The sequence below is a fragment of the Silurus aristotelis genome, assembly GCF_946808225.1.
Source record: "Silurus aristotelis genome assembly, chromosome: 10".
Lineage (NCBI taxonomy): Eukaryota > Metazoa > Chordata > Actinopteri > Siluriformes > Siluridae > Silurus > Silurus aristotelis.
This window is the reverse complement of record NC_139583.1, coordinates 29,893,541-29,913,549: the sequence shown is the minus strand read 5'-3', so window position 1 is coordinate 29,913,549 and position 20,009 is coordinate 29,893,541. Positions and strand designations below refer to the sequence as shown.

The 20,009-nt window shown below is 36.2% G+C and overlaps 1 protein-coding gene across 1 annotated transcript in view; it reads left to right on the top strand.

Moving 5' to 3' along the window:
- Positions 1 to 13,438: 13,438 nt before the first annotated feature.
- The window catches only part of luzp2 (leucine zipper protein 2), a 112,012-nt gene continuing 105,441 nt past the window's right edge, over positions 13,439 to 20,009 (top strand). Inside the window, exon 1 of the mRNA XM_083553121.1 lies at positions 13,439 to 13,666. Coding sequence (XP_083409247.1) covers positions 13,605 to 13,666 — 62 coding nt within the window. The 5' untranslated portion in view covers positions 13,439 to 13,604. The remainder of the gene's footprint in view (positions 13,667 to 20,009) is intronic.

Here is a 20,009-nt window from a genome sequence, read left to right as displayed (position 1 = left end):
GGTTCCTACAAGCACTGAGATGTCTATGGACAAAACATAGAATGTGACCCAGGTTGTGATTGATCGTTAAAAAAATCAAGGAGGGCCATCATCATCATCATCATCATCATCATCATCATCATCATCATCATCATCATCATCATCATCATCATCATCATCATTATCATTTTCCCTCTCCAGTCATGCTGGAAAGCATCATGAAATTCTAACAGCACCCCTTCAGGACTGGAGCTTTTGCATGTGATGGCTGATACTCAAACACAGAGTGTATGAGGGCTTTTTTTCCTTTTAAAACCTCATGGTTGACTTTAAATTATCACAGACATCTCCTCTCATCTCCTCTCATCTCATCTCATCTCATCTCATTGATTTCAGGAGACACACTGAGAACGAATTAACAAAACAAACAGAGATTTCAGATTTTATTTATATATTTTTTTGATGTCACTGATGCTGTTTGAGATCTTTACCAACCAGGACCTCGGATTTTTGGACCTGATTATAAATTACCTCTATTTATGATATGAAACTTACTAAAAACCCTCCTGAGAAATTGCAATGAATAAATTGGCATTTAAAAAAAAAATGTTTGTCATATGATAATTATTTTGTCTATAAAAATTCCTGTATTTTAATATCCATTTGATATATTTTGAGCAGCTCAAAGTAATTGCTTGAAATGTTTAAGAATAAAAAAAGAGGCGGACACGCCTGGCTGCAGGCCTTCATCTCATCTCTCAACAAGTGATAATGAAGCAAGAGCTGATGAGCAAATGAAGCCTCTCTGGAAACAAACACACAACACAATGAATAAATCAGCAAGCAATTATGTACATTCAGTTTCATTAGTTTTGTTCTTGTTGATGCAGTTTATTATAAGTTTGCTGCAGCATTTTAGCACACAGCTAAGTGCTAACCAAGTGCTAATGGACATCATGTGCATCATGTCTCGAGTGAAGATGGACCATTGTGCTATAGTTATAGTAGGCAAAAAATAAGTTATTTAGTGCAGACTGATTTAGTAATAACAACACAACATCAGTACATCTCTTACCTTGTGTTTTTGGCCTTGGAGATTCCACAGAGAGCAGAAAACCAAGAGAACTGTGTGTGTGGATCTGAATAACAGTTTCTCTACTTCTAATACATCTGATAATCAGATTATTCTAGAATTAACATACAGTATATTCAGTAAATCTTAAAATTATTTATTATTATAGTTAACATATAGTATTATAGTGTAGTGTTGTCACGAATCACCAGCTGGGAGTAAAACAAAGTGTAGTTTTATTGTACCTACAAAAGTCAAACAAAGGAAACTAAAAAAGAAGAGTGCAAGAAAAAGAGCTTAACTGGAGCGAGAGTAACGAGGAGCACAGGGAAGCACAGGAGCAGCATGGAGTCCAGGTGATCTGGGGTAAGTGTACAGTAGATCTTGGGAGATGATTAGGGGAAAACAGTGGCGGGTGATTAATAGGAGGGAGAGGCTGATCGTGAGGGGTGAGAGCTTGAGGGGGCATGGCTTGTGGTATAATGTTAAAATCATATATAGTAGTATAAAATAGTATAGCATTATAGTACACTATCAACTAAGATTAATATAGTAATAAAGTATAGAACACAAGTATAGTATAGTATAGTATAGTGTAGTGTAGTGTAGTGCAGTGCAGTATAGTATAGTATAGCATAGTATAGTATAGTATAGTATAGTATAGTATAGTGTAGTGTAGTATAGTATGGTATAGTGTGGTATAGTGTGGTATAGTGTGGTATAGTATAGTATAGTGTAGTGTAGTGTAGTATAGTATGGTATAGCGTAGTGTAGTGTAGTATAGTATGGTATAGTATAGTATAGTATAGTATAGTATAGTATAGTATAGTATAGTATAGTATAGTATAGTATAGTGTGGTGTAGTATAGTATGGTATAGTGTGGTATAGTGTGGTATAGTATAGTATAGTATAGTATAGTATAGTATAGTATAGTATAGTATAGTATAGTATAGTGTGGTGTAGTATAGTATGGTATAGTGTGGTATAGTGTGGTATAGTATAGTATAGTGTAGTGTAGTGTAGTATAGTATGGTATAGTGTGGTATAGTGTGGTATAGTGTGGTATAGTATAGTATAGTGTAGTGTAGTGTAGTATAGTATGGTATAGTGTGGTATAGTGTGGTATAGTATAGTATAGTGTAGTGTAGTGTAGTATAGTATGGTATAGTATAGTATAGTATAGTATAGTATAGTATAGTATAGTATAGTGTGGTGTAGTATAGTATGGTATAGTGTGGTATAGTATAGTATAGTATAGTATAGTATAGTATAGTATAGTATAGTGTGGTGTAGTATAGTGTGGTATAGTATAGTGTAGTGTAGTGTAGTGTGGTATAGTATGGTATAGTGTGGTATAGTGTGGTATAGTGTGGTATAGTATAGTATAGTATAATATAGTATAGCATAGTATAGTATAGTATAGTATAGTATAGTATAGTATAGTATAGTATAGTGTGGTGTAGTATAGTATGGTATAGTGTGGTATAGTGTGGTATAGTATAGTGTAGTGTAGTATAGTATGGTATAGTGTGGTATAGTGTGGTATAGTATAGTATAGTATAGTATAGTATAGTATAGTATAGTATAGTGTGGTGTAGTATAGTGTGGTATAGTATAGTGTAGTGTAGTGTAGTATAGTATAGTATAGTATAGTGTAGTGTAGTATAGTATGGTATAGTGTGGTATAGTATAGTATAGCATAGTATAGTATAGTATAGTATAGTATAGTGTGGTGTAGTGTAGTATAGTATGGTATAGTGTGGTATAGTATAGTATAGTATAATATAGTATAGTATAGTATAGTATAGTATAGTATAGTATAGTGTGGTGTAGTATAGTGTGGTATAGTATAGTGTAGTGTAGTGTAGTATAGTATAGTATAGTATAGTGTACTGTAGTGTAGTATAGTATGGTATAGTGTGGTATAGTATAGTATAGCATAGTATAGTATAGTATAGTATAGTATAGTATAGTGTGGTGTAGTATAGTATGGTATAGTGTGGTATAGTGTGGTATAGTATAGTATAGTGTAGTGTAGTGTAGTATAGTATGGTATAGTGTGGTATAGTGTGGTATAGTATAGTATAGTATAGTTTAATATAGTATAGTATAGTATAGTATAGTATAGTATAGTGTGGTGTAGTATAGTGTGGTATAGTATAGTGTAGTGTAGTGTAGTATAGTATAGTATAGCATAGTGTGGTATAGTGTAGTGTAGTGCAGTATAGTATAGTATAGTATAGTATAGTATAGTGTGGTATAGTGTAGTGTGGTATAGTATAGTGTTGTGTAGTGTAGTATAGTATGGTATAGTGTGGTATAGTGTGGTATAGTATAGTATAGTATAATTATAGTATAGTATAGTATAGTATAGTATAGTATAGTATAGTGTGGTGTAGTATAGTGTGGTATAGTATAGTGTAGTGTAGTATAGTATGGTATAGTGTGGTATAGTATAGTATAGTATAGTATAGTATAGTATAGTATAGTATAGTATAGTATAGTGTAGTGTAGTATAGTTTAGTACAGTATAGTTCGGTATAGTGTAGTACAGTATAGTATAGTATAGTGTGGTATAGTGTAGTGTGGTATAGTATAGTGTAGTGTAGTGTAGTGTAGTGTAGTGTAGTGTAGTATAGTATAGTATAGTTCAGTATAGTTCAGTATAGTATAGTATAGTGTGGTATAGTGTAGTGTGGTATAGTATAGTGTAGTGTAGTGTAGTGTAGTGTAGTGTAGTGTAGTTTAGTATAGTACAGTACAGTACAGTACAGTACAGTATAGTATAGTATAGTATAGTATAGTATAGTATAGTATAGTATAGAAAAATATAGTATAATATAGTATGCTCTTTGACGGAGAAGATCCCAGCATTAGAGAAGCACATTTATAGTCTAGAGAAAATTAGTGAGTGTGAGAGCAGTCCAGGCTCTGCAGAAGAAAGTCTGGATGCCCTTGGTGGAGATAAAATTCCCCCGACTCTGGCATCAGAGCCCTCGCAGTGGGTGAGTGGGTGACGACTCTGCAGCATACATGCAAAACCAAAGCTAATGCTAAGGCTCGCCCATGGGAGCACCATTCCTAGCATTAGTAGTTAATATCAACAGTCTGCTACACTGACTCAGGACTACAGTTTGCATCTGATCATCATCTATATAGTATAGTACAGCATGTATAGTATAGTATAGTGTAGTGTAGTGTAGTGTAGAATAGAAAAGAATAGTGCAGTATAGTCTAGTATAGTCTAGTCTAGCATAGTACAGTACAGTACAGTATAGTACAGTATAGTACAGTACATTACAGTGTAGTGTAGTAAAAAATAGTGTAGTATAGTGTAGTATAGTATAGTACAGTACAGTACAGTACAGTATTGTATAGTATAGTATAGTATAGTGTGGTATAGAATAGTGTAGTATAGTATAGTACAGTATAGTGTAGTTTAGTGTAGTGTGGTATAGTATAGTATAGTGTGGTATAGTATAGTGTAGTGTAGTATAGTATAGTACAGTATAGTGTAGTTTAGTGTAGTGTGGTATAGTATAGTATAGTGTGGTATAGTATAGTGTAGTGTAGTATAGTATAGTACAGTATAGTGTAGTTTAGTGTAGTGTGGTATAGTATAGTATAGTGTGGTATAGTATAGTGTAGTGTAGTATAGTGTAGTATAGTATAGTGTGGTATAGAATAGTGTAGTGTAGTATAGTATAGTACAGTATAGTGTAGTTTAGTGTAGTGTGGTATAGTATAGTATAGTGTGGTATAGTATAGTGTAGTGTAGTATAGTGTGGTATAGTGTGGTATTGTGAAGTATAGTGTGGTATAGTGTAGTGTGGTATAGTATAGTATAGTGTGGCATAGTGTAGTGTGGTATAGTGTGGTATAGTATAGTGTAGTGTAGTGTAGTGTAGAATAGAAAAGAATAGTGCAGTATAGTCTAGTATAGTCTAGTCTAGCATAGTACAGTACAGTACAGTATAGTACAGTATAGTACAGTACATTACAGTGTAGTGTAGTATAAAATAGTGTAGTATAGTGTAGTATAGTATAGTACAGTACAGTACAGTATTGTATAGTATAGTATAGTGTGGTATAGAATAGTGTAGTGTAGTATAGTATAGTACAGTATAGTGTGGTTTAGTGTAGTGTGGTATAGTATAGTATAGTGTGGTATAGTATAGTGTAGTGTAGTATAGTGTGGTATAGTGTGGTATTGTGAAGTATAGTGTGGTATAGTGTAGTGTGGTATAGTATAGAATAGTGTGGTATAGTATAGTGTGGTATAGTGTGGTATAGTATAGTGTAGTGTAGTATAGTGTGGTATAGTGTGGTATTGTGAAGTATAGTGTGGTATAGTGTAGTGTGGTATAGTGTGGTATAGTATAGTGTAGTGTAGTATAGTGTTGTATAGTGTGGTATTGTGAAGTATAGTGTGGTATAGTGTAGTGTGGTATAGTATAGTATAGTATGGTATAGTATAGTGTAGTATAGTATAGTATAGTGTGGTATAGTATAGTGTAGTGTAGTATAGTGTGGTATAGTGTAGTGTGGTATAGTGAAGTATAGTATAGTATAGTATAGTATAGTATAGTATAGTATAGTATAGTATAGTATAGTATAGTGTGGTATAGTATAGTGTAGTGTGGTATAGTGTAGTGTGGTATAGTGAAGTATAGTATAGTATAGTATAGTATAGTATAGTATAGTATAGTATAGTATAGTATAGTGTGGTATAGTATAGTGTAGTGTAGTATAGTGTGGTATAGTGTAGTGTGGTATAGTGTAGTATAGTACAGTATTGTATAGTATAGTGTAGAATGGAATAGAATAGTGCCGTATAGTACAGTGCAGTATAGTGTAGTATAGTATAGTGTAGTATAGTGCAGTACAGTATAATTCTGTAACTTTCTCTTTAATCCCTGATCATTTTCTCACATGGTAAATCTGTGAAATGTTGAAGAATTGGAAAGTTGAAGCTGAGTTATGGTTAAAAGCAGGTGTATCTGTTACAGGAGGCCTGGAAGCATGAATTCTGCCACCCGAGTCGAGTCCAGTGAAAGCAGCTTCTCTCCACATGGTTTTCGGTTTGATTGAGACAGATTAGTGCAAACACCGGTGTTGTGATCGCATTCATCACGCCCAACTCCAAGCTTAAAAATAGAACACAGAAAAAACCCTGTGGAGAAATGAAAAGGATCGACTCGAAAACATTTCTCTCTTACATCTCAGAGGTCTATCTCTTACATGTTCTCCCATCGTTCTTCTGTGTCTCTGATCACACGCTGCTGAGCAGCTAGTGGACGACCTTCTCGACGCCTCCAATGCTCCTCCACATCGTTCATTCCCTCTGTAGACAAAAAGGAGTGGGTGAGAGACAGGAGGAATGAGAGATCAGTGCCTAAAAACAAGAATGTTCTTCAAAAATGTTGAGGCATCTGTTAATTTTTTTATCTGTTCATCTGTTCACACTACGATTATTTGATATCCTGAAGGTGAAAAACAGGGACGCAGCGGTAACAAGAACCTCACAATATTATTAACAATGCATAAGTTCTCGGAGACTATGGAAATTTCAAAGCCAGACTGAGGCCTGAAAAACACACACCCACCGGACTTCAAAGTGATCTTTTGAACTTTGAACTTTAAATTTGAATTTAAACATTTTTATATAATGTAAAAAAGTTTACATTCACAAAAATGATTGTAAAAAAACAATTTTGAAATTTTTTTAAACAAGTTCAAAAGATCACTTTGAAACCCTGTGGGTGTGTGTTTTTTAGTCCTCAGTCTGGCTTTGACATCTGTCTCGCATATATGCATATAAAAATCTCTCTAAGTATGTAAATATATATATATATATATATATATATATATATATATATATATATATATATATATATATATATATATATATATATATACAGTGAGGAAAATAAGTATTTGAACACCCTACTATTTTGCAAGTTCTCCCACTTCATGGAGGAGTCTGAAATTGTCATCGTAGGTGCATGTCCACTGTGAGAGACATAATCTAAAAAAAAAATCCAGAAATCACAATATATGATTTTTAAACTATTTATTTGTATGATGCAGCTGCAAATAAGTATTTGAACACCTGAGAAAGTCAATGTTAATATTTGGTACAGGAGCCTTTGTTTGCAATTACAGAGGTCAAACGTTTCCTGTAGTTTTTCACCAGGTTTGCACACACTGCAGGAGGGATTTTGGCCCACTCCTCCACACAGATCTTCTCCAGATCAGTCAGGTTTCTGGCCTGTCGCTGAGAAACACGGAGTTTGAGCTCCCTCCAAAGATTCTCTATTGGGTTTAGGTCTGGAGACTGGCTAGGCCACGCCAGAACCTTGATATGCTTCTTACAGAGCCACTCCTTGGTTATCCTGGCTATGTGCTTCAGGTCATTGTCATGTTGGAAGACCCAGCCTCGACCCATCTTCAATGCTCTAACTGAGGAAAGGAGGTTGTTCCCCAAAATCTCGCAATACATGGCCCCGGTCATCCTTTCCTTAATACAGTGCAGTCGCCCTGTCCCATGTGCAGAAAAACACCCCCAAAGCATGATGCTACCACCCCCATGCTTCACAGTAGGGATGGTGTTCTTGGGATGGTACTCATCATTTTTCTTCCTTCAAACATGTTTAGTGGAATTATGACCCAAAAGTTCTATTTTGGTCTCATCTGACCACATGACTTTCTCCCATGACTCCTCTGGATCATCCAAATGGTCATTGGCAAACTTAAGACGTGCCTGGACATGTGCTGGTTTAAGCAGGGGAACCTTCTGTGCCATGCATGATTTCAAACCATGACGTCTTAGTGTATTACCAACAGTAACCTTGGAAACGGTGGTCCCAGCTCTTTTCAGGTCATTGACCAGCTCCTCCTGTGTAGTTCTGGGCTGATTTCTCATCTTCCTTAGGATCATTGAGACCCCACGAGGTGAGATCTTGCATGGAGCCCCAGTCCGAGGGAGATTGACAGTCATGTTTAGCTTCTTCCATTTTCTAATGATTGCTCCAACAGTGGACCTTTTTTTACCAAGCTGCTTGGCAATTTCCCCGTAGCCCTTTCCAGCCTTGTGGAGGTGTACAATTTTGTCCCTAGTGTCTTTGGACAGCTCTTTGGTCTTGTCCATGTTAGTAGTTGGATTCTTACTGATTGTATGGGGTGGACAGGTGTCTTTATGCAGCAAACGACCTCAAACAGTTGAATCTAATTTAGGATAATAAATGTAGTGGAGGTGGACATTTTAAAGGCAGACTAACAGGTCTTTGAGGGTCAGAATTCTAGCTGATAGACAGGTGTTCAAATACTTATTTGCAGCTGTATCATACAAATAAATAGTTTAAAAATCATATATTGTGATTTCTGGATTTTTTTTTATAGATTATGTCTCTCACAGTGGACATGCACCTACGATGACAATTTCAGACCCTCCATGATTTCTAAGTGGGAGAACTTCCAAAATAGCAGCGTGTTCAAATACTTATTTTCCTCACTGTATATATATATATATATATATATATGTTTTTTTTTTTGCTGAATTCATTTTAGTTTCTTTATATTTTAAATACATTTTATAATAAATAAAATATATGTATATTTTTTCAATGCTTTTGATAGATAAAGGAAACAATTTTAATACATAATTTTATTGTTTGTAATCTTATTTTGACTAATTCAATTATTTTCTTTTTTTTTCTGTTTTAACATGTTACTTTCAAAAACCCTGAACCAAAAGGTTTCCACATTTTTTGTGAGACCTAATTTGAGTCATAACTCATTATTTCAGGATATCATATAATTTTTATATTACCCTATTATTTTAATTATTATTAAAATCTTAAAACAGGTAAATAAATAAAAATCACAATTGTTCTTCATTGCATCACCCACAAGGAAAAAAGAAAAACTGATAAATAATAAATATAAACAAAGAAAATAATCTCTGACCCATATTTTTTTATGTTCATATCTATCTATCTATCTATCTATCTATCTATCTATCTATCTATCTATCTATCTATCTATCTATCTATCTATCTATCTATCTATCTATCTATCTATCTATCTATCTATCTATCTATCTATCTATCTATCTATCTATCTATCTATCTATCTATCTATTTTTATTCCACTTGCTGTAGTTAAAAACTGGAACCAAACTGTGCCAAAGTTTAATTATGTAAAAGAAAAAAGAAAAACTGTGGAGCAAAGCAAGCCTGAGAGCGATCTCCTCCTCCTCGGCCTACAGGTGGCGCTGACCTGTTGTTAAAGTCATGAGATGGAGAAAGAAAGGAATAGTACTGTTTATTACATTTTATTATCATGTAATTACACTAAATGAATATAGATGCAGATGCAGATCAGTTCTTCACCTGGGCTGCAGAAAATAAAATGCCAGAATCTTTAACACAAGCAGAAGGTCGGAAATAAATGTTTAAATCTTTCCTGCAGTTTTAAAGTTTCTCCAACTTGCAGTAGTAACCTGTTTCAGTCACATGACCTTTTTCTTTTATTTCTTATCATCAGCAAAAAAAAAAAAAACTCCAGAGAAGCGAAGACCAGAAAATCTGTGAGTGATGGTTTTGATAAATAACTTCCATCCCAAAAAATGATGTATAAGATCTTAAGTACTATATATAATTTATACCTGTACAGTAAATCATGACAGGATCGTTTGGAGCAGTTATGGTTTATTGGTAATACAGTCTCTGGAAAAGAATAGGATTATTTGCCAAGTGTGTTCTTTCTGTGTCTCTTTTTTCTCTCTCTCATCCGTAGTAATAAAGTAAAAAAAACACATCAGCAGACACAGAAACTCAACCCAATTATTACAGAACATTGCTCAGATCCGTTGTGTAGTTTGTAATATATTGTATAGAGTTGAGTTCAAAAGTCTGAGACCTCACTGGAAATCTGGGATTTTATTCATTTATTTCAAAATTTTTTTAAGGTTAAGATTTTTATATCGACTGTTTATACAGAAGGTCAGATTTTCCTCCAGAGTCTGATACTAAAGTGTTGAGATGATGATGTGATGGAGTAAAAGCTGTTATCACAGGGGGAGGTGGTTGTTCAGTGGTTCTCCTGGGCCTCTGAGCATGGCTCTTTAGCCCATAGCTACAATTGTATAAATGAGATAAGGGAAAAGGGCATCTGCCAAATGCCATAAATGTTAATGCACATTTCAAAAACCAGCACCAACATCTGCCCCTGCTGGACCCTTAAACAAGAACTTCTCTGTAACTGCTCTGTGGAATAAATGCTTCTGCTTTGCACATGAGTTTACAATATAAACACGTTTAAGGAACTGTAATAATGGACACTCAGTGTTGAGGATGAGGTTCCTTTTGGAGTCTGGTTCCTCTCAAGGTTTCTTCCTCATTTCTATCTCAGGGAGTTTTTCCTTCACCACAGTCACCACTGACTCACTCATTAGGGAGAAAACTGATAGGCACTAATGCATAAAGTCATATTTCTTTATCTATATATCTCTGAAATCTGCTTTGAGACAATGTTCATGTTAAAAGTGTTTACAAACAAAACTAAATTGCATTAAATTGTCATACAAATGCAAATTAAAGCGATTAATGGTCTTATTTCTCACCTTAATATAACTTTAACCTCCTCAGGCATTACCCAGGTACCTGATTGTCGCAGTTTGGATGTGTTTGTTTACTTTCTCGGCTTGAAGATGGGAAATATTCCTTCTTTGAATGAAGATGATGTTTGTATTGCGTATTGTGAGGCTGAAATGCTGTTGATAACGTCCTCGGATCGGTTCACTGATCATCAGGAAGTCATGCTTGGATGCTGTGTGTATAAACCCGGTGAGTTTGATGAGGACTTTTATTATGAGTTGTGCTCAAAGTGTGCACTAGAGTTCATCTCGTCTCCGCTGAGGTTTGTCTTTTTGAAATCGATACCCTTTAATTTCTGAAATCAGGTTTGTTCCTGACCCAAGGGGGAATCCAATAACCGGACCACATGCTCCAAATTTTAATTTGGGAAACATGATTTTAATTAAAGCTACCAGTCACATACAACAGAGGCACACAGAATATTTAATTCTTCACCAGTGTTATAAATGTTCTCCGTACAGCAACATCTCTTTTCTGCTCTTATTACGTCACAAAGGTACAATCAGACCAAACCTGAATCTTCTCTGTTACACCAGCGAGGTGCTCTGTGGAGAATTATCATTATAGCTCTGTTACATTAACGATGAGATGCGTGAAATTATATCAAAAATGTAGCAAAACAGATCTCCAACACATCCAAAACCTTTCAGTGGTCTTTCTAAGTGACCCTGAACAAAAACAAAACTTTCTTTCAAGAACAAAGACCCCAGAAGTTTTGCTCAGATAAAGAAATGGGAACAAATGTGATGACGTTTTCCTCAACAAATTCGTTAGAGTTTCTCAAGGGTTCTTTGGCCAGTTATTAGTTTTTTGTTCCCTAAAATGGGTGCACTTCAAATCTTTTTTATTGCTTTCTTTTTAAACATCTTCATTGCCAAGTAGAGCAGAAATGAATACAGCTACAAACAGTGATGAAGAGGGTCAAGCTCTCAGCTTTGTGAGTAAAAAAGACCAGAGACCATCAGGACTATCAGAGTTTGCTTTCAGGTGCAAAACTAAACCTGATGGCAGTCTGTGTCACTTCCTGTTTGGGGACTTTGCCATCAAATTAGTTTGTTAGTAACTGACTAACTGAAACATCTTCCATACCAAATATTCAGTTCTGTTCCTGCTGGTCTCAGGATGCTGTGAGACAGATTTGGTGACGACTGAACAACAACAACAACACAAAACCTTTGGAGAAGAAATGAAAAAGATCTGGTCTCTTACTCTGAATGTTCTCCCTCAGACGCATTAAACTGGCAGCATTCCCTCGGTTCAGTGGTGGAGATGACGAGCTCTTCAATGTAAAGTCTGTTGCTCATCACAGTCTCGTACTCGTACACCTGAGTTTCCTCACTAGTAATGATCCTCCTCATGAAGGATCTCGTCCATGGCACGCTGACTGAGTTCACAACAGACTTCGAGGCGGTGTTCCTTCTGCTTCTGGAACAACATCCTGGAGAAGAACTCGGCAGCGACAAGTTCATTCCCATGTGAGGATCACCTGGACAGTTCCGTATGTACACGGGAAAATGTCTTTTGACACACTTACTTATGAAGGTTGGTGCGCCCTTTGACTGTGTGCGCAGCCCTGTGCTGCCACCTGTTGGCGTGTTACAAAACCAGCCTTGAAACTGTTTGATTCCACCGAGTACATTTATATAAAAAAATTATTTAACAAAAAATCATCTGTTTAATGTTTTATGGGCAGAGTAGGTGCTTGGCCCAAAAATGTAATCTGATCGATTCGATTCGTTTCGATTCGATTCGATTCTAATCTGATACATTCTAAATGTATCTAATTGTATCTAATCTAATCTAAATTCATCTAATTACATCTAATTTAATCTAATCCCATCTAATCTAATCTACTCTAAGGAAAGGCAGTGTATTTATGTATGTATGTATGGAAGGAGTCTCCAGTTTCAGTGCTTTGTAGCTTCCTGAAATCTTCAGGACAGGAAGAGTTTACTAGATGGGAGGTGTGGTATCTCATTAGTAAATAAATTGGGCTTCTAATCAGAAGTTCATGAGTTCGAATCCCAGCACTGCTAAACTGACACTGCAGGGTGCTTTAGCAAGAACCTTAACCTGCTCAGTTTTATACCTGAGATAATTGCACATTTGTCAGATGACCTCTTTCCTTTATCCCATTTATACAACATAAGGGCTTCACTCAGAGGCCCCACGAGGGGCAGCTTGGTGTGGCCGGGATTTGAACTCATGACCTTTGGATCTACACACCAATCCCTTAACCACTACAGTAACACCTCCCTCCTTTTTTTGTTTTCTTAGATTAATTGAATAGAAAGTATAAAGAGAGGTGTGTGAGAGAGCGAGTGTTTATAGCTGCTGGAGCGTAAGTTACACCACGAACGTTAAAAGTGACGAAAACATCACGTTCAAACAACAGAAAAAAAACAACGTGCGCTTGTTGGTAAACCGGTGTGATATATGACGAGGAACAGCCAGACAGTGGCCCATAACAGTCAGCGTTACGGGTTTATGAGGTCCAAATGAGCTGTTAAAACAAATAAAGGCTATGCGAGTGCCATAGCGCCCCCTTGTGGATGAGAAGAAGTGTAAAGGCAGGTATTCAAGCCGAAAGCAGCTGCACCGGTTATGACATCATTCATCATTCTGCTTGTCTGTCCATCTCAATCTGTGTTTCTCTAAGATCCAGCGTCTCGCTACATATTGTTATTTAAACCTCCCGAAGCTCACACACACACACACACACACACACACACACACACACACTGCTCGAAGCTGCACGGCGCCTGCGCTGAGAGCAAGCGAGTGAGAGAGCAAGCTGAGGACGAGAGGGAGGAGGGAAAGAGACGAGGAGAGCGAGGAGAACATCACCGAAAGGAACACAGAGGAGAGCACACGGAGAGCAAAAGAACGAGAGATGAAATTCCTCGGAGCAGTCTGCGTCCTTCTCTTCCTCCCCCATTTCAGCCTCAACAGCAGGTCGGTGCAGATTCCTTTCTTTTTCTTCTTTTTTTAATCCTTCTTTTGTTGCTGATCACAGCAGCACATCAGTGTCTGGGATTGTTTTTGGGGGACACACCGGGTTCGTGCATCATGATGATGATGATGATGATGATGAGGGTGATGTTTGATTTGCTCTCTGAGATGTTGTGGAATCAGAGAGATGAATGAGGATTTCAACTTTTCCATTCTGGTTTTATCCGTGAGACTGAAACTGTTTATTGTGTGCTGTAAGTTTCTTCTTTGTGGTTTGCGGCACTAAACCGTGGCTCTGGGTTACAGTGTGTGTGTGTGTGTGTGTGTGTGTGTGTGTGTGTGTGTGTGTGTGTGTATGGATATGTGCTCCTTCTCCGATCAAACAGAGATGCTACACTACACCCGGTCCGACCCCCCCCCCCCCCACCTCTCTCCCATCTCCTCCTCCTTTCTTTTTTCCCTCTTTTTCCTTGAACAGCTTGATGAGTAGAGATTAATTAAAGCGTTCTTCTTCTGCGCTTCTCGGGAGGACGATTTATCGAGACGAGGCTGCTAATTAGACAAGCGGAGAAGACTTTAACGTCGACTTTGGTCCTCGGGGACGCGCCGTGTCCTTCATTGGGACGAATCCAAACGAGGGAAAGACTAATACACTGCTCATGAATGAAATGTGGCTGGTGCAGAGGGAGGGGTCGGGAAACGTCCACTTATTTAAGTGCAGATCCATCATGGTCCTGCATGTGTTTTTTTCTCTGAATGATTATTAATGTGCAGGTTACAGAGCGGTTTATATGATTTATATAAATATATACACACAGACAGGTTTTATTCATCGATTCTCTCATGCGTTGTGATTCGCTCTCAAGCCATTCTGCATTCTTTATGTGAACAGATTTATAAGAAAATTGATTTTTTTATTTATAAAGTTGGTCTACAGCATTCCAAAGGCACTTTTTTTTTTTGCTTTCTATACATTATAATACCATAATCCTGATCTTGTATCAACATTCTTTCACAATAAGTTTTATATTTATAGTAGAAATATTAATAAAAATAAGCTTAAAAAAAAAACAACCAAAAAAGTAAATGAAAAAGAAAATAAGAATACTGTGTATATAAATTATTTTAAAAAAAAGCTAATAAACAAACAGACAAATTAAATAAAGTAATAATTTAATTAAGTAAACAAAATTAACAAATTGATTTACTATGATATCAAGATTTTATATATTCAACTCATACAGCCCTAAAATAAGATTTATTTATTTATTTATTTATTTATTTATTTATTTATTTATTTATTTATTTATTTATTTATTACTACATCTATACAATAATCATTACACAGGCTGTTATAAACATAAAAAAATCTACATATTAAAATAATAACGTTACAAACATAAAAAAACCTAAATTAAATAAATATATAGATAAATAAGTAAATAAATGCTATTTATAATTGTTTGCTTGTTTTTTAATTTATTTTATACGCAGGTGCATAAGCACTACTTTATAAAAAAGCAAAATATTAAAATATAAACAAACAAACATTAAAATGACTATTTGCCACTGTTTAACTTTTTAATTTTTGTTAGTTTGCCTCCTTTTTATTGATAATATTTGCAAAAACCTGAATCTATTCACCAAAAAAAAAAAAAAAATTAAGCTAAAAATTCGTAATAAAAAAGCAGTCAATTCACAGGAACTTGGGACTGCTGATGTTCCACATAAAAGGTTGCTGATGATCTGAAGAGAAAGAATAAAGAGAGGATTGTAGAATGAGGGAGTGAGTGTTTATAGCTGCTATAACGTAATGTGAGAACAACAACTGAGATGTTTTAGGGATCGAACAGGAATCAGACGCTTAAGTTCACACTGTAAAAGGAAACAAATCTGTTTTACAAAATCTCATAGAACAGTGACATTAAAACAATATGGAGTGCACTGTTCATATCTTATTAAGGGAGGAAGCCAGGAATGGTGAGGTGCATTAGATCGTGAGAGCAATGAGACATGGATTTAACTTAATAGTAGATGATGGAAAGCAATGGATCATCTACATACTACACTATTTCTCAATTTTCAGCAGAAAAAGTTACAACTATATGATAAAAGTAAAACTGAAAGAAAAAAATGCTTTGCTTAGGACCATTTAAACAGAATTGGTTTTGAAAGTGAAGAAACCTTTGAGGAACCTTCAAGGAACCCTTTATTTTTCTCTGAAAAGAATGAAGGGGTTCCTGTATAGAGTAGAAATGTTTTGGAGAAGCTGAGAACGCTTCATCATCTAACAAACCCCTTAATCAACAAGAGTTTCTTAAGAGTTCCTTCTGAGTTCCTCAAGTTTTTAAGCTTAATTGTATCAGTAAGAAATATCAGCTCTACTTCTTATAGACATCTTATTCAACCAGAATGTTGTAATGATCTCATTTTAAACATTGTTCATAAACCCCTGTACAGAAGTGTTTATAAGATGTAATTACTGATTAAATCCTGCTTGTGTACTATTACTACACCATTAATAAAGCACTATGAACCCAAAGATCTACAGAAGCACAGTATCCGGATTCTCACCTAACCCTGATCCCCGGCTGTGATTGGTTAAAAAAGATCACATGATCTATACATGGAGCAGCAGTTTGATTTGTTTGCAGCTCACAGTAATGGATCACTTCCTCCTTTTTTTTCCTTTTCCACCATTTATCACTCCTTGCTGTGTTCACACCTCTTTCACTACCGGCGCTGCACTTATTTACCGCTTTGTTCAGTTTTACAGCAGAATCTTCTGAATATTAAAACCCTGAAGGTGATTATTTCTTATAACTGCACAAATTCCTGTTTTCACTTACGTTATAGCAGCTAACATTTGTTCCTTCACCAGGCTCTCTGGTTAGTTAATAAGAGAAAGATCTTTATTCATATACTTTCCACACCATCACCTTCAAAATAGTTTCCTTGCAAAGCAAACAGCGCCCCCAGTGTTCTTCTGGAACGTGTCCTGGTTTTCTTCTATTCTCCTCAACGGTGTCATTATGAGGAAATTGCTAAATAAATCCCTCTAAATAAACAAATTAAACAAACTAAAGCAACAAACTTGGCCTACCTCCTCTAGGGCGACTTCAAACACAACCAAACAAAGCAGCAGTATTTCCCATGTGCTTTCAAAACAGGGCCCACATTTCAACGCCTCTTGCCCAGTGCCTGCTTAAAAAGTCTTGGGATAATTAGCCAACCACACCCCTACTGGTAGGTGCTTGCCTGGATACACATGGAAATGCACGCGATCAGAACAGCACCAGTTGCACGGCTCCCGATGTACACAGAACCATGTTTTATCACACACTGACTTATGAAGGTTGGTGCTCCCTGTGACTGTGTGTGCAGCCTTGTGCTGCCATCTGTTGGTGTGTTACAAAACTAGTCTTTTTGAAATCACCTCGTGTGTGTATATATATATATATATATATATATATATATATATATATATATATATATATATATATATATATATATATATATATTGTATATTTACATAAAACATGTCACTTCCTGTTCTCACTTACCTTATAGCAGCTATAAACACTCATTTCTTCACCAGTATCTTTATATTCTCTCTCGTTAAAAACTCAAATCTCCTCTGTTCTGAGTTTGAAGACTCCTTTTGCACACATTACATTCATACTTTTCAACAGAAAACATCTTTATTATTCTATTCTATTCTATTCTATTCTATTCTATTCTATTCTATTCTATTCTATTCTATTCTATTCTATTCTATTATACATTTTTGTCCAAACACCAAAGCTGCCTATTCATCATAACTCTGTAATAGTACCAGGATGTGCATTTCCACCATTTTCATTTCTTTTCCCCCTAAAAACAGATTTTTAATTGCTGCTTTGTTCTTCCAGGTTTTTTTATTTATACATTTTATACGCAGAACAGCGCAGTGAAGCAACTTTTGCGTAACACTGGTGGTACAGCTTTGATTCGTGACCTTTCCATGTTCGAATTATGAGGTCCTTCAACGAGGTTGAAACCTTTTTTATTTTTATTCAAATATGTCAGCCCTGGCATCAGCATTGTTCAGCCTTTCTTTCAGTTCACCGTTTCACCTGTCACTCCTTTTTTATTTCCATTCCCTCTCATGCCGCAGTGACTCCCGTGAGATCTCGCGTTCGCAGGGATGACTCGGGCTTTGATGTAGAAGAAAACTTGGCAGCTTGCTTTGGCAAAAAACCCCTACTTCAGTAAATCTCTTTTCAAAAATAGAACGAGATACAAAACAATAAAGAAATCTAAAAAAATATATCTTTTAGATCTATTGTGTTGATATTTTATTGGGGAAAAACCACTACAGATGTTTATTTGCGTCTGCGATTCGAGCAGGTCGTCATGCTAATCATGTTGTTAGGATTAAGAGAAAAACGACAGAAGTTGACCGCTACACCTACAGACGCCTTGGCAGGTCACGTGCCGCTTCTTTATAGCTTCAGAGCTTCTTAATTGCCTTTAATATCAACAAAAACACCATATAAACATGATAAAATGTTCCATTCTGGTGTACTACAAGTTTCGACCTTGCTGTTGATGTTTTTATTGTTGTCATGGCAACTGAATGCGAACGCTGGATCGCACCGGCGCGTTCCGGCACGTTCTGCCGCAGCAGGAGACGTCGCGACGCAGAACGCAGCCAAAAGCTAAGCAAAGGGACTTTTTATGCGTTTTTGAGATAATTAAAACCTGGCTTGGACTCCGGTCTAGCGATCCTCAGAGGACACGGTTTGCACACTTCGTCCCGCCCAGACGTCGCTCGCACACTTCCACAACTAATTCTGCTTTTTTCCTCTTAATAATTCAATTTCACAAATATCTGTTCATTTTCTACTGAAAAGTTTAAAACAACAACCAAGAGATGTCATTCATACTCAACTCTACATCATGGTACTGTGGAACATGGATTTTGGAGAACAAAAAAACCCTTCTCTGTCTAGAACTTTTCAACACAGCATCACTTTATCAGTTTTGGAAGTGAAAAGATCTTTACAGAACCTTCAATCAACCAGTTATTTAAAAAAGCAAAAAGAAAAAGACAGAAAATGAACAGGTTCCTGTATAGAGTTTTATTTAAGATTCCTAACTCTTTGATGTCGGGTTCTTTTGAAGAACCCTGAAGTTCCTGATAAATAAGGACTCCAAGTCCAAACCCATTTCAGAATCTAAGAACCTTTATCTATCAAATGACCACGCTAAAAACCACTGAAGAACCTGATGTGTTTAACAAAGACCTTTTAAATGAAGAATTATTTATTGGGTTGTTTGCACAAAGTGACAAGAAGGATCTAGATGTTATATATTAAAATCATGAACAAACCCCAACCTGTAGGAGAAATTAAGGTTCTTTGCAGGTTCTTTATGTGTTTACTGGATAATTAAAGAATCTTATGTTCCAAAATGTGATTGAATTTGAAACCTTTCTGATATGAAAACACTGTTCTGGGGTTCTTCACTAAACAATTTTTTTTTTCTGTAAAACATCTGTTTTAAAAAAACTGATCACAATCTAATGTGATTTTTTCACATCATGAGGTTCCATTTCTATCGTTTAGATCTCACTTCCCTCACAGACTCAGACCTGACGGTTAAAATGCGAAAGACGAGCTGTAATTAGCGAACCATGGCAACACTGCGGACCACGACAATCACGTAACGAACGAACAATAAACAGAACCTCGGTCTCGAGTTTGACAAAATACTAAACTAATTAAAGACCCTGGAGATTTTGCACCGACAGTAACATCTGAGTGTGTGCTGATGCAGTTCCATCCGAGCGAAATGTCAATATTTCCACTGGTCCTTTTAATTAATGAAGTACTTCAGCATGCCAGAGCTCACATTCCTCTCCTCATTCATCCTCACACACTCAACTTTTCTCCTCTTTCCCTGTCCCAGGCTCTGAAAAGCATCTCGCGTTCATCACGCCGCTCACGTCGTTCACGTCAGCTGCAGGGGATGAGTGAGTGGCGTGAGAAACGTATTTATAGCAGCGAACCATAAAGCCGGGATCGATATACATTACAGTGCAGGATTGTGTTCTGCTCGCTGCTGTGTATAATAAAGTCTCTAATAGGATTTGGATGAAAATGCATGAACAGAGGAATAAATAGACCATGAGAACGTCGGGATCACCGGAGCAAAGTGAGACACGGGGGATTTGAGGAGAAAAAAAAGAAAGAAGAAAAGAAAGAAAGGAGATTTGGATTCTCAGCTTTGTACAAAGCTCTGACAGGAAGTGAGAGAGGAAATGAAAACGGTTGGAAGTTTAATGCTGATGCTCGAAATAAAC